This window comes from Colobus angolensis, unplaced genomic scaffold (genome assembly GCF_000951035.1).
Source record: "Colobus angolensis palliatus isolate OR3802 unplaced genomic scaffold, Cang.pa_1.0 Scaffold5, whole genome shotgun sequence".
NCBI classification, from domain to species: Eukaryota; Metazoa; Chordata; class Mammalia; order Primates; family Cercopithecidae; genus Colobus; species Colobus angolensis.
The window spans coordinates 18,155,675-18,168,991 of record NW_012118487.1 but is presented as its reverse complement, the minus strand read 5'-3'; the positions used below and the strand labels follow the sequence as shown (position 1 = coordinate 18,168,991).

At 37.0% G+C, this 13,317-nt stretch overlaps 1 protein-coding gene across 4 annotated transcripts in view; it reads left to right on the top strand.

Annotated features, from left to right (window-relative positions):
* CLCN3 (chloride channel, voltage-sensitive 3) overlaps positions 1-13,317 on the top strand; it is a 107,438-nt gene that overhangs the window by 9,006 nt on the left and 85,115 nt on the right. For all 4 annotated transcript variants that reach the window (XM_011959630.1, XM_011959627.1, XM_011959628.1 and 1 more), the window contains exon 2: positions 7,148-7,323. In XM_011959630.1, the coding sequence (XP_011815020.1) occupies positions 7,164-7,323 (160 nt within the window). In that variant the 5' untranslated portion in view covers positions 7,148-7,163. The remainder of the gene's footprint in view (positions 1-7,147; positions 7,324-13,317) is intronic.

Below are 13,317 nucleotides of genomic sequence, written 5' to 3'. Positions count from 1 at the left end.
GTTGGTAGAAATGTACAATGGTACAGCCACTCTGGAAAACAATTTGGCAGTTTCTTTAAAAACCAAATACGTGACTACTGTATGATACAACTATTGTACTCTTCGACATTTAGCCCAAAGAAATGAAGGCTGTTCATTTTATGAAAACCTGTACATGTGTGTTTGTAGCAACTTTATTCATAGTCACCAAAACGTAGAAACAGGCCAAATGTTCTTCATTGGGTGAATGGTTAAACAAACTGTGGCACATCTGTTATCATGGACTACTATGATAAAAAGGAAGGAACTGTTGATAACACCCTGGACGAATCTCCAGAGAATGGTGCTGAGAACAAAGAGTTAATCCCCATATCATATCATTTGTATAACATTCTTGAAATGGCAAAATTATTGAAGTAGAAAACAGACTATGGGTTGCTAGGGGTTAGGGAGGGATGGCTACAAAAGGGCAACATGAGAGATACTTTTGGTGATGGAATATTCTGTATCTTGACTGTATCAATGTTGGTATCTTGATTGTGATATTCTAGTTTTGTGAGATGTTCCCATTAATGGAAACTGGGTAAAGGATATACAGGATTTTTTTTCTGTAATATTTATTGTAACTACATGTGGAACCACAATTATCTCAAAATAAAAATTTAATTTAAAAAAATCAAACACCTATTGTGACACATTTTCTTTTTTTTTGAGGTGGATCTTGCTCAGTTGCCCAGGCTGGAGTGTAGTGAGTGATGCGATCTCAGCTTACTGCAACCTCTGCCTCCTGGGCTCAAGTGATTCTTCTACCTCAGCGTCCCGAGTAGCTGGGATTACAGGCATGCGCCACCACACCCAGCTAATTTTTGTATTTTTAGTAGAGACGGGGTTTCATCATGTTGGCCATGCTGGTCTTGAACTCCTGACCTCAGGTGATCTGCCCTCCTAGGCTTCTCAAAGTGCTGGGATTTCAGCTGTGAGCCACCACGCCTGGTCTAATGTGACGTATTTTGCTAACCATTGAGTATACAATGTTGAGCAAAAATTGAGTGTCAGACCTCATGACACGTTCTACAGTGGAAGATAGATATTAAATAATCACAGAAATAAATTTAATATTCAGCTGTGGTAAGTGCTGTAAAAGAAAGCTATAAGAACTAATAATGAGAAAATTTGATCCAGATAGTAAGTGGGTCAGGGAGGCTTTCCTTACTAACTGCATGACTTTGATCAAGTTATTTACATGCTTTGTGCCTCAGTCCCTCATTTTTAGTGGGGAGAATAATAGCATTTATACTTTAAGGTTGTCATATATTTAATATGAATATTAAATGAATGAATTTGTAAAGGGCTTAAGATATTGCCTGGCATATAGTAAGCTCTGGTTAGGAGTTTGTTAAATAAAGGGATACTTGATATAAGACCTGAAAAATGAGGAGAGTTAATTCTTTTTTGTTTTTATAATTTCAACTTTAATTTTAGATGTGCAGGTTTATTACATGGGTATATAGCATGATGCTGAAGTTTGGGGTACAGTTGTACCCATTACCCAGGAAGTGGGTATAGTACTCAACAGGTTTTCAGCCCTTGCTTCCTTCCCTACATTTCCCGCTCTGGTAGTCCTCCATGACTATTGTTGCCATCTATATGTCTGTGAGTACCCAGTGTTTAGCTCCCACGTAAAATGAGAACATGCAGTATTTGGTTTTCTGTTGCTGGGTTAATTCACTTAGGATAATGACCTCCAGCAGCATCCCCGTTGCTGCAAAGGGCGTGATTTTATTCTTTTTATGGCTGTGTTCCATGGTATATATGTACTATCTTTTCTTTTCTTTTCTTTTCTTTTTTTTTTTTTTTGAGACAGAGTCCTTTTTCCTCCGTCCCGGTGGGAGTGCAGTGGCGTGATCTTGGCTCACTGCAAACTGCCTTCTGGGTTCAAGCAATTCTCCTGTCTCAGCCTCCCGAGTAGCTGGAATTACAGGTGCTTGCCATCACGCCTGGCTAATTTTTGTATTTTTAGTAGAGACAGGGTTTCACCATGTTGGCCAGGTTGGTCTTGAACTCCTGACCTCAGGTGATTCGCCTGCCTCCGGCCTCCCAAAGTGTTGGGATTACAGGCGTGAGCCACCGCACCCAGCCTGTACCATACTTTATTTGTCCCGTCCACTGTTGATGAGCACCTAGGTTGATTCTGTGTTTTTGCTATTGTGAGTAGTACTGTGATGAACGTATAAGCACATCTATCTTTTATGGAGAACAATTTATTTTCTTTTGGGTATATACCCAGTAATGGCATTGCTGGGTCAAATGGTAATTCTGTTTTAAGTTCTTTGATAAATCTCCAAACTGCTTTCCACAGGGGCTGAGCTAATTTACATTCCCACTGACAGTGTATAAGCATTCCATAGCCTTGCCAGCATCTGTTGTTTTTTGACTTTTTAATAATAACCATTCTGACTGGTGTGAGATGGTGTCTCATTGTGGTTTTGATTTCCATTTCTCTAATGATTAGAACGCTTGTTGGCCAGTTGTATATCTTATTTTGAGAAGTGTCTGTTCATGTCCTTGCCCACTTTTTAATGATGTTGTTTGTTTTTTGCTTGTTGAGTTGTTTGCTTCTTGTAGATTGTGGATATTAGACCTTTATCAGATGTTAGCTAGATTAACAAAGAGAAAGAGAAGATCCAAATCACCACACAATCAGAAACAACAAAGATGACATTACAACCAATTCCATGGAAATACAAAAGATCCCCAGAGACTATTATGAACACCTCTGTAAACACGAACTAGAAAATCCAGAGGAAATGGATAAATTCTGTAAACAAACAACCTCCCAAAATTAAATCAGGATGAAATTGAAATCCTGAACAGACCAATATCGAGTTTCAAAATGGAATCGGTAATAAAAAAACCTACCAACCAGAAAAGCCCTGGACCAGATGTGTTCATAGCTGAATTCTATCAGATGTACAGATAAAGCTGGTACCAATTCTACTGAAATGACTCCAGAAAATGAGGAGGGACTCCTCCGTAACTCATTCCAGCTTCACCCTGATACCAAACCTGTCAAAGACACAACAAAAAAGGGAAACTACAGGTCAATATCCCTGATGAACATAGATGTAAAAATCTTCAACAAGATATTGAGAGAGTAAGTTGGTGAAGAGGAGAAGGTATGATCCAGGCAGAGGGAGCAACAAAGGCCTTGGGGTAGGAGTCAGGAAAGAGCTTGGTAGGGCTGAGAGACTGAAAGAAGATCAGTGAGTCTAGAGTACTCCAGGAAGTACATACTCCTCAAAGTAAGATATACAACTGGCCAACAAGTATATGAAAAAATGCTCAACATCACTAATCATTAGAGAAATGGAAATCAAAACCACAATGAGACACCATCTCATACCAGTCAGAAGAGCTATTATTAAAAGAAGCTGGGGAACTAGCAGGGGCTGGGCTGCATAGAACTTTTTCTGATGTATTAAAGAGTTTGTCTTTGAAAGATGTTAACATGGAGTGGAGAGAGATTATGATCAGACTTACTTTTTGGAAAAAAAAGAACTGTGCTGGCTGCAGTGTCATCAGATTCGAAGGAAGCAAGATAATTGCACGTAAATAGTATAGGAATTTATTAGGTAAACAAGGCCTTATTCCTGGCAGTTTTCATAGTTTAATTGTTATTATTATTGTTGTTGTTGTTTGTTTGAGACAGAGTTTCACTCTGTTGCCCAGGCTGGAGCACAGGGGCACAATGTCAGCTCACTGCAACTGCCGCCTCCCTGGCTCAAGTGATTTTCATGCCTCAGCCTCTTTAGTAGCTGGGGTTACAGGCAGCTGCCATCACGACCGGCTAATTTTTTTTTTTTTTTTTTGAGACGGAGTCTCGCTGTCACCCAGGCTGGAGTACAGTGGCCGGATCTCAGCTCACTGCAAGCTCCACCTCCCGGGTTCACGCCATTCTCCTGCCTCAGCCTCCTGAGTAGCTGGGACTACAGGCGCCAGCCACCTCGCCCGGCTAGTTTTTTGTATTTTTTAGTAGAGACGGGGTTTCACCGTGTTAGCCAGGATGGTCTCGATCTCCTGACCTCGTGATCCGCCCGTCTCGGCCTCCCAAAGTGCTGGGATTACAGGCTTGAGCCACCGCGCCTGGCCTAATTTTTTATTTTTAATAGAGATGGGGTTCACCACCATGGCCAGGTGGGTCTTGAGCTCTTGACCTCGAGTGATCCATCTGCCTCGGCCCCCTAAAGTGCTGGAACTATAGGCATGCGACACCACACCCAGCTTGTGTCTATAATTTTTATAGTTTTGTAAGAACATATTTACAAGCTACTGCACTTCTATTACAGTGTTTTGAAATGATTTTTTTTTTGGCAATTAAAATGGAAAAGGTGACTTTGCATTATTATTTGTTTAAATATGTAAAATTTCGGCTGCTGTGTTAGAGTCTAAATAGCCCTTTGTGCCCAAACCTGGGCATTGGGTTTAGAACCTAAAAATATTCAACACTGGTGTTCAGATTTTCTTTTGTTATATGTCCTTTACGCTGCTATAGAAATTTGAATATTTTATAGTGGTGCTGTTCAATAAAAGTGTTAGTGCTGCAAATGCAAGCCACGTAGGTAATTTTTAATTTTTTAGTAGCCACATTAAAAAGGTAAAAAGAAAGTGGTGAGATTCATTTTAAATATATTTTATTTAACCCAGTAGATCTAAAATATTTCAACATGTAATCCGTATAAAATTTCTAGTCAAATATTTGACATCCTTTTTAAATATTGAGTCTTGGGAATCTGGTAGGTATTTTACACTTAGAGCACATTTCAGTTTGGACCAGCCATGTTTCAATGGCTCGACAGCTATATGTAGCTGCTGGCTGCTGCATCAGTCAGCACAGCTCTATGGGTTTCTGCGTTAATTAGCAGAATAGTTTTTTTTTTTTATCTTAAGTTATCACATTTATAGAAATGAAACCCATGCAGGTCTGAGTTTAATTGGTTTATTTGGAGCAGAGTTGCATGCTCATGTTATAAAGAATGATCTGCAGGCTAGGTGTCTCAAAGGTGTTATGAAATTAATTTTTTTGACAGAAATAGTTAAAATTTCCCGTTACCACTTAGGATTTTTGAGAGATTTCTAGGGATAAAATGAAGGAGATATATTGGAATTTGCTGATTGAAGTCTTAACACATAAAAAGGTTTAATGATTTTAGAGAGATTTCTCAGTGCTGTGTAGCCTCTAGCTAATGTTCACTAAATGTTATCACATGTATAAGCCCTTCTGTTCTGTAAAGAAATAAAAACACACTGTGTTCTTCACAAAATCTTAGCATACATGCTTTGCTACATCAAAATTAAATGATTCTTAAACTATTAATGTTTATGTTTTTAAAAGCCTTTTGGTTATTTTCTCAAAAGCCACATAATATTTAATTTGTTTGCCTCTATGGAACTGCAGATTTGTTAGTATGAACAGCTACTTTCATACTTTCCTTTTGTTTTAATTAATATACCCTAACAAATCTCAGTATAATATGCCATCTTTGGTAGCAGTAACTATAAAACATTCAAAAGTTGCAAAGCAGCAAGTATTTACATTTTTCTTTTTTAATTTATTTGCTAGTTTTGGTTATTCCCCTAAGAACAGTTTAATACTCTTGGAGACAGGAATTTTTTAAATTGAAAACTGAATATATTTCTCTTTTTGACATCATGAATTGAATAGTTTGACATTTGTTGTTCTCACACTGTGCCGGTCATTATGCCAGATGTGGAGAGTAGAGGCATGCTCTCAAGGAGCTCTCAAAACTTCACCTTTTTCAAAGTGATACTTTAAGTGAGGAAATTTATATAATCTGTTTAAAAGATATTTATTGTCAGTAATAGTCTAGTTTTCTAAAACTTTATAAATACCTTTTTGTTATTAAAGCTCTTTGAGGTTATTTTTCCATTTGCAGAAGGAAAATTTACTGAGTATAAGAGATTGTCTTAAAACACTCCAAGTCTTCAGTGTTAGAATTCACTACTAGAGTTCAGCACTGGAATTGAACTGTGCTTACTTTAGTCTTCATCTGTCATTTTTCTGTGTGAACTTACTAGGCCATATCTGATGTCTTGTTTTACAAGGCTTACTGGTTTGACTGCTTTTATGACTGCATCTTTCAAGTCCCACACATGCAGCTTAAAAGTCTGTTGCTAATGTCCCCATACTTATGTTGAACTCTTATTTTGGTATTGAGTAAGTAAGTGGATGTATTTAAAACTCAAACTAGTTAGGAGTAATATAGATTTAAGAATATTGAGAGTAAGAACAATGAAAACATACCCTTTTTTGGTTTGTTGCCTGTTTCTGTTTTATCAGTGGCTAATGTTTGACCATAGGCTCTGAAGATTTAAATATTAAAATGATGAAAGGAGAATGAAATAAATATGTTTATTTTTAAAATCAAGTTGTGGCCGGGCGCGGTGGCTCAAGCCTGTAATCCCAGCACTTTGGGAGGCCGAGACGGGTGGATCACGAGGTCAGGAGATCGAGACCATCCTGAGCTACACGGTGAAACCCCGTCTCTACTAAAAAATACAAAACCTAGCCGGGCGAGATGGCGGGCGCCTGTAGTCCCAGCTACTCGGGAGGCTGAGGCAGGAGAATGGCGTAAACCCGGGAGGCGGAGCTTGCAGTGAGCCGAGATCGCGCCACTGCGCTCCAGCCTGGGCGACAGAGCTAGACTCCGTCTCCAAAAAAAAATAAAATAAAATAAAATAAAATCAAGTTGTACTTACACCTGATAAAATCTTCAAAAGGGGCAGTCTGTTTTTCAGACCTTGTACTTCAGCCTTCTTGTTCCCCACCCTGCGGACAACTTACTTGGAAATCTCTCCTGAGACAGTCTATACATGCACAAGCAAAAATGTAAATATACTTTACAGTTTTCAGCTTAACAATTGGAGATCTACCTGGAGAAATTCTTCATTCTTTTTTACAGCTGTGTAATGAGAGTAAAATTATTACCTCACCCCAAAATACTTAATAAAGGTAACTATTGTTACAGTGAATGCATTTAATTTTTTTAGCACATAGATCGTAACTTTCCTTTTGTGATGTTAAACTGAATGATTTTTATTGTATGTTTGAAAAATGTTAAGACTTTTTCCTCTTTTTTCCCCCCAACAGATAATCAGACAGCTAAATGGAGTCTGAGCAGCTGTTCCATAGAGGCTACTATAGAAACAGCTACAACAGTATAACAAGTGCAAGCAGTGATGAGGAACTTTTAGATGGAGCAGGTGTGATTATGGACTTTCAAACATCTGAAGATGACAACTTATTAGATGGTGACACTGCAGTTGGTAAGTTCAGCATGACAGCCTAATGTTTGTATTCATGAATATCCACTAATAATATGTACACTATTTTATTGAGGTTGCAGTTTTCAGAAACTTAAAAAATTTGAGGTCAAATTTACGTAACATAAACTTAACCATTGTAAAGGTATAATTGAGTGGCATTTAGCACATTCACAATGTTGTGCACCTACTGTTTCTATCTAGTTCCAAACATTCTCATCACCCCAAAAGAAGCTACTACATTTAAGGGTAAGCTTTTAAATATAATGTAATACGGAGAGGTGTACATCATCAAATCATAGTGTGGAAATTGATGAATTTATGCGAAGTGAACATTTATTATATAACTCCTCAATCAAGAAGTAAAACATTACCAGTAGTTTCAGAATCCTTCCTTGTTCCACCTTCAGTTTCAATATTATTTTGATTTCTATCTAGATTAGTTTTGCAAGTATTTAAACTTTATATACATGGAATTCATACTGTATACTCTTTTATGTCTGTGGCTTTTACTTACGTTTTGAAATTGTCTATATTGTTGTGTATAGCAATAGTTAACTTATTTTCATTGTTGATGTAATGTCCCATTGTGTAAACATACTTCAATTTATTTAGTTATTCTACATTGATATTTCATTGTTTAGTTGGTTTTTTTTTTTTTTTCAGATTTTGGTTATTGCTAACAGTGCCACTATGAATTTTCATGTGCATGTGTTTCATGTGTGTGTACACAGTTCTGTATGATATATATCAGAATGGAATGCTTGGATTATAATATGTATATCTCAGTGTTATCAGATACTGTCAGAGAGACTTCCTTTTCTTTTTTTTATAGGTAATTGTCAATTACCCTATTCAAAGATACTACCAAAGTGGATATAGCATGTACATTTCTACTAGCAATGTGTGAGAATTCTAGTTACTCCACATCTTCACCTATACATGATACCAGTTTTTAAAAATTTGACTATTCTAGTGTGGTTGCCGTAGTCTCTCATTTTGGTTCAATTTATGTTTACTTGATGATTTATGAGTTTAAATGCCTTTTTGTGTGTTTATCAGCTTTTTAGACTGCCTCTTTTAAAGCACCTACTCAGTCCTTTTCCCTGTTTTATGGGAGTTCATGATGCATTCTGATTATAAATCCTTTTTAGCTACATGTTCAGTATTGCTGTTATCTTCTCTCATTCTGCCGTATGTTTTTTTACTCTCTTAAAGGAATCTTTTGGTGAAGATATCATCAATTCTAATGAAATCCAACTAATCTTTTTCTTTATTCTAAGCCGGTCTCAGTCATGTATGCCTGCAATCCCAGCACTTTGGAAGGCTGAGGCAGGAGGATTGCTTGAGGCCAGGAGTTTGAGACCAACCTGGGCAACAACGGGAGACTCTGTCTCTACAATAAAAATGCAAAAGAAAAAAAAAATTGCACCACTGCACTCCTGCTAGGCACCAGAGCAAAACCCTGTCTCAAAAAACAAACACCACCACCACCAACAACAAAAAAAACTTTTTTCTTTTCCTTTCTTCTTAGTGTTTTTTGTGTTCTGTTTAACAAGTCTTCCCTTACCTCAACATCACAAAGATATTCTCCTGTTTTGTTCTAGAAGTTTTATTTTTGTGTCATTCACATTTAGATTTATCTACCTGCAGTTAATTTTTTAAATATGATGTGGGTTAAGAGTTCAGATTCATTTTTTTCCCATATGAAAAACTGGTTGGCCCCACACCATTTATTGGAAAAAACTTTCCTTTTTCCAATGTACTACAGTGACATCTTTGTCATGTATCAAGTGGCTATATTTTTGTAGATCTATTTCTGGGCTTTCTACTGTGTTGCATTGAAATATTTATCTTATTTTATCCATATGCCAATGCCCAGCATATATATGATTTTGGTTTTTAAATTTGTTTTTGTCTTTTATTGGTTTATAGTCTGTTTGCATTTAACATAATCACCAATATGTTTGGTTTCAGACCATCCTCTATTTGTTTTCTGTTTGTCACATCTGTTCTTTCCTCTCCCGTTATTTCTGTTACCTTCAATACCTTGTTATATGTTCTCTTATTTTTTGTTCGGTAGGCTACCCTAGAGATTATTACATGTATCCTTGATTTATTAGTTCTAGGCATTAGTACTTTTACCACTTTATGGAAAATGCAGGGACTTCAGAATACTTTACCTCTTTTTTCCCCTTTCTGCTTCCTCACCATTTTCTCAACAGGAAATAGCTCAAGAATAAAAATGGTTGAGACTATTGGGTTTTACCTTCTTTTGTTTCACTTCTTTTCAGAATATTGACACTTCAAGTTCTAGCTCCCTTGGATATTTACTGGTTTAAAATACAGTATTTTGCTGTTATTGGTCATTTGCTCTCTTCATCACAGATTTTTTTTTCTAATTTTAATGACAAAATTATAAACAAGAAAAATACATATATTCATCATTTGAAACATTAGGTGAAATTAATAGCATACCCATTTTTTCTGTGTTTAAATAGCTCTTTAGCCCTTTATGTGAGGGGGAAAATTAACTCCAGGAAATAGGAAGACATAGGATGAGCTGACTCCTTCCATCTTCCCACATTGCCGTCAAGTGCTGGTGATGTCTTTACTCATGGTATTCAGTAGGAGAGAGTGCCAAGCAGTAAGGATGGGGCAAGGGCACAGAAAGGATCTACTTATGTTGCTCTTTTATCAGGGAGGATAATTTTTCTAGAACCTTATCCATAGACTTCCTTTTGTGTCACCAGCCATAATTAGGTCACATGCCCACCCCAAGATTGATAACTGGTGAAGGGGAATGAGATTACTGATTGGTTAGGACAATTATGATTCCTTCTCTGAAATTAGGCACTTTAACATGCAAACAAGAGGAAGGCCCAATTAACAAGTATAAAGTTGGAATGATTATAGCGTAGGCAACCATTGGTGTTTTCTTTTCTTGTTTTGGAGACGGTCTTGCTCTTTTGCCTAGTCTGGAGTGCAGTGGCACGATGATGGCTAACTACAGCGTTTACCTCCTGGGCTCAAGAGATACTTGTGCCTCAGCCTTCTGAGTAGGACCACAGTTGCACACCACCAGCTAATTTTTAAAATTTTTTGTAGCGATGGGGTCTCACTATGTTGCCCAGGCTGGTTTTGAACTTTTAGGCTCGAACAATCCTCTTGCCTTGGCCTCCCACAGTGCTGGGATTACAGACATGAGCCACTGTACCCAGTGTATTGGTAGTTTATATAAAGATTCTGTACTCAAAGTTAGTGTAGTTGAAGGTGTAAGTTGTGGAGTAACAGTCAAAAATAACTATGTGAGTTTTAAATTCGGTGGTACAGATTCCAAATGTTACATCTCACCAAATAAAGATATCATTTTGATATCCCTTTAGAATTGGGAAGGTTGTTGTAGAGGGAAGATAATGCATGAACATCCAGCAATAGGGATAAGTATTATATATGTGAAACCGTGAATGTCCTTTTTGAAGATAGTGAATATTCTTTCTTTCAACATAGCTGATATTCTCCTGTTAACAGTAGCAGGAAGGGGATTGTCTTGGAAGAAGTTGGAGCCTCACATTAGGTCTCTCACTATGGGTTAAAGCAGGTATCAGAGGAAAAAGCTTATTTCTGTTTCTGCTCAGTATCTGGGGAGTATGGGAGTGGTTAGTAAGTCAAGCAGTAATTCTTCATGACTCCGTATCTTTTTAGCATACGAAAAAATAACAATTACCAGAAGGTACTGATAGTGTTTTTTTGAATATGTGTTGAATGAAAATCCGTGATGTTCAGTGGCTTTCAAGTTGGTGACCTGAATTTACATCCTGGTTCTGTCAGTTACTCTCTCTGTAACTTTTGGCAAGTCACATAGCCTCTTTATACTTCAATTTATTCTCGTGTACAACACAGTAATAAACTTCTAAGTGATAAACTCTTTAAATGATTGCTCTGATAATTAAATGCATGTAGAGATCTTAGCAGATAAATAATGCATGTAGAATCCTTAAAGTGTGACTGGCTTATGGTAAGAACTCACTAAATAGTAGCCATTTCTGTTCTCTTCTAGATTACTTCCCCTTTGGATATGTTAGACTCTGTACCCCCAACATAAGCAGCATTCTTTTATGTTCATGTTCAAATGAGATGTCAGTAACATTTCTACTAGTATTAATGAAAAGCTGTAGCTCTGGAACTCAAATATGACATCTGGATTAGGATTTAGCTTGTCAGTGATAAACTGCTTTGGAATCTACTGACTTCAGTAGATATCTGTCGCATAGCTCTTGCTGTGAAAGTAACTGTGTACTTAATAATCTCAAAAATGTAATCAGTCTGCTCAGAGTGAGTGCTAAACAATCTAGAGTACACTGTGATTAAAAAACAGAAGTTATTCTGAATAATGATGACTAGTAGTATCAGTCAGAAATTTAAGCTAGCAGAAAGCTGAAAAATTAGGCCTGAAATGTGTTTATATTAGGTATATCTAATTTGAATGAGTCATTTTGGTCAGTATTCCATGGAAAATGCAAAAATTTTTTATCGCAAGTAACGGGAAAGGAGAGCCAAGATTTTGTTGCCAGCGTTGTATTCATTAAAGAGAACCATATGGCTCTTGACTCACTGAAAATGAAGCACATGACTTTTCATAAGTGCAGCTTTACAATTATTCTTATAATAGATAGTACTATCTTCACTTGAAGTAAGAGAAGTTACTGAGATTGACTGATGGGGTAAAAACTGTAATCAGCCACATGTTTAAGCAAATTAACTTTCAATAGTTAATTTATGTTGATAACGTGAATATGCTAGTAAGTTTAAAATTTAGGCCCCTGTATCCTTTTTTATCACATCTGAGATGTTTACTTGACAACATCAGGGGCCTCTCCCAGGTTTCTGATTATGTATAGACTGAGAGGGAGATGTGAGAGGAGTAAGAGTTGAGAGGGCTCACTCCTAAGTGTTTGATTTCCTATCTACACATAACTTTAAAAATAAAAACAGCCTTGGAAGCCGGGCGCCGGCAGTCCCAGCTGCTTGGGAGGCTGAGGCAAAAGGATTGCTTGAGCCCAGGTTTTCAAGGCTGTCAGATGCTATGATCGCACCTGTAAATAGCCCTTGCACTCTGGCCTAGGCAACATAGTAAAACCTGGTCTCTAAAAATAATAATAATAATAAAACCTTTGGAAATACTAAAATGCAAATGTGAGGTTTTCTGATTTATTGGAAATCTTGGGGCATGTGGTAACTGGGAATGGAATCCAGAGAAATCCATAGATATTGTATTCTGCTTCCCATATATGTAACATTCTGAGCTTCAGAACTCAGAAACCACATAGTAGACGAGGCTCAGAGGTGGATTGTCCTGGTCAAGATGTTGTGATCCTACCCTGCTAAAACTTAAGCTACCTTCTGAGCTATTACAAGAGATTCCAGTATTTTCATTCAAATATCTATTGTTAGATTGAGCTTTATTCAAAATATTTGTAAGTTTATTCATCTCATATTCTTCTGGGTGGCATATTCATAACTACTACCTACACAAGACATTTCAAACGAAGAAGCTTGGCAAAGTAGATGCAGAGTGATAATGCCAGAAGCTGAGTGGCCATCTCTTAGTGTCAAGACACCTCCTAGAGTGAGGGTACATAACACAAATACAAGGTCCAGCCCTTCCTCCTGTGAATGCAGAAACATGGCATCGGCATGAAACTAGCTGTCTCTAAGAGGCGGATTCATGTTAACTAGGGTTTTAGATCTCATTAGGTAAAACCATAATACAAATGTACTTATAGTGAGAAATATACTAGTAATCTACTTCATTCCAAAAAAGGATATAAAGCAACTTAAAAGGATAAACAGAATTCGATCATTTGCATAAATATTTGACACAGATGAAGCAAAGGGAAAACAACTTGAGGTGATCTAAAATGTAGATATGAGACCAATAAAAGTTACCAATATAGATTTTAAAATTTATTTATTTATTTATTTATTTATTTATTT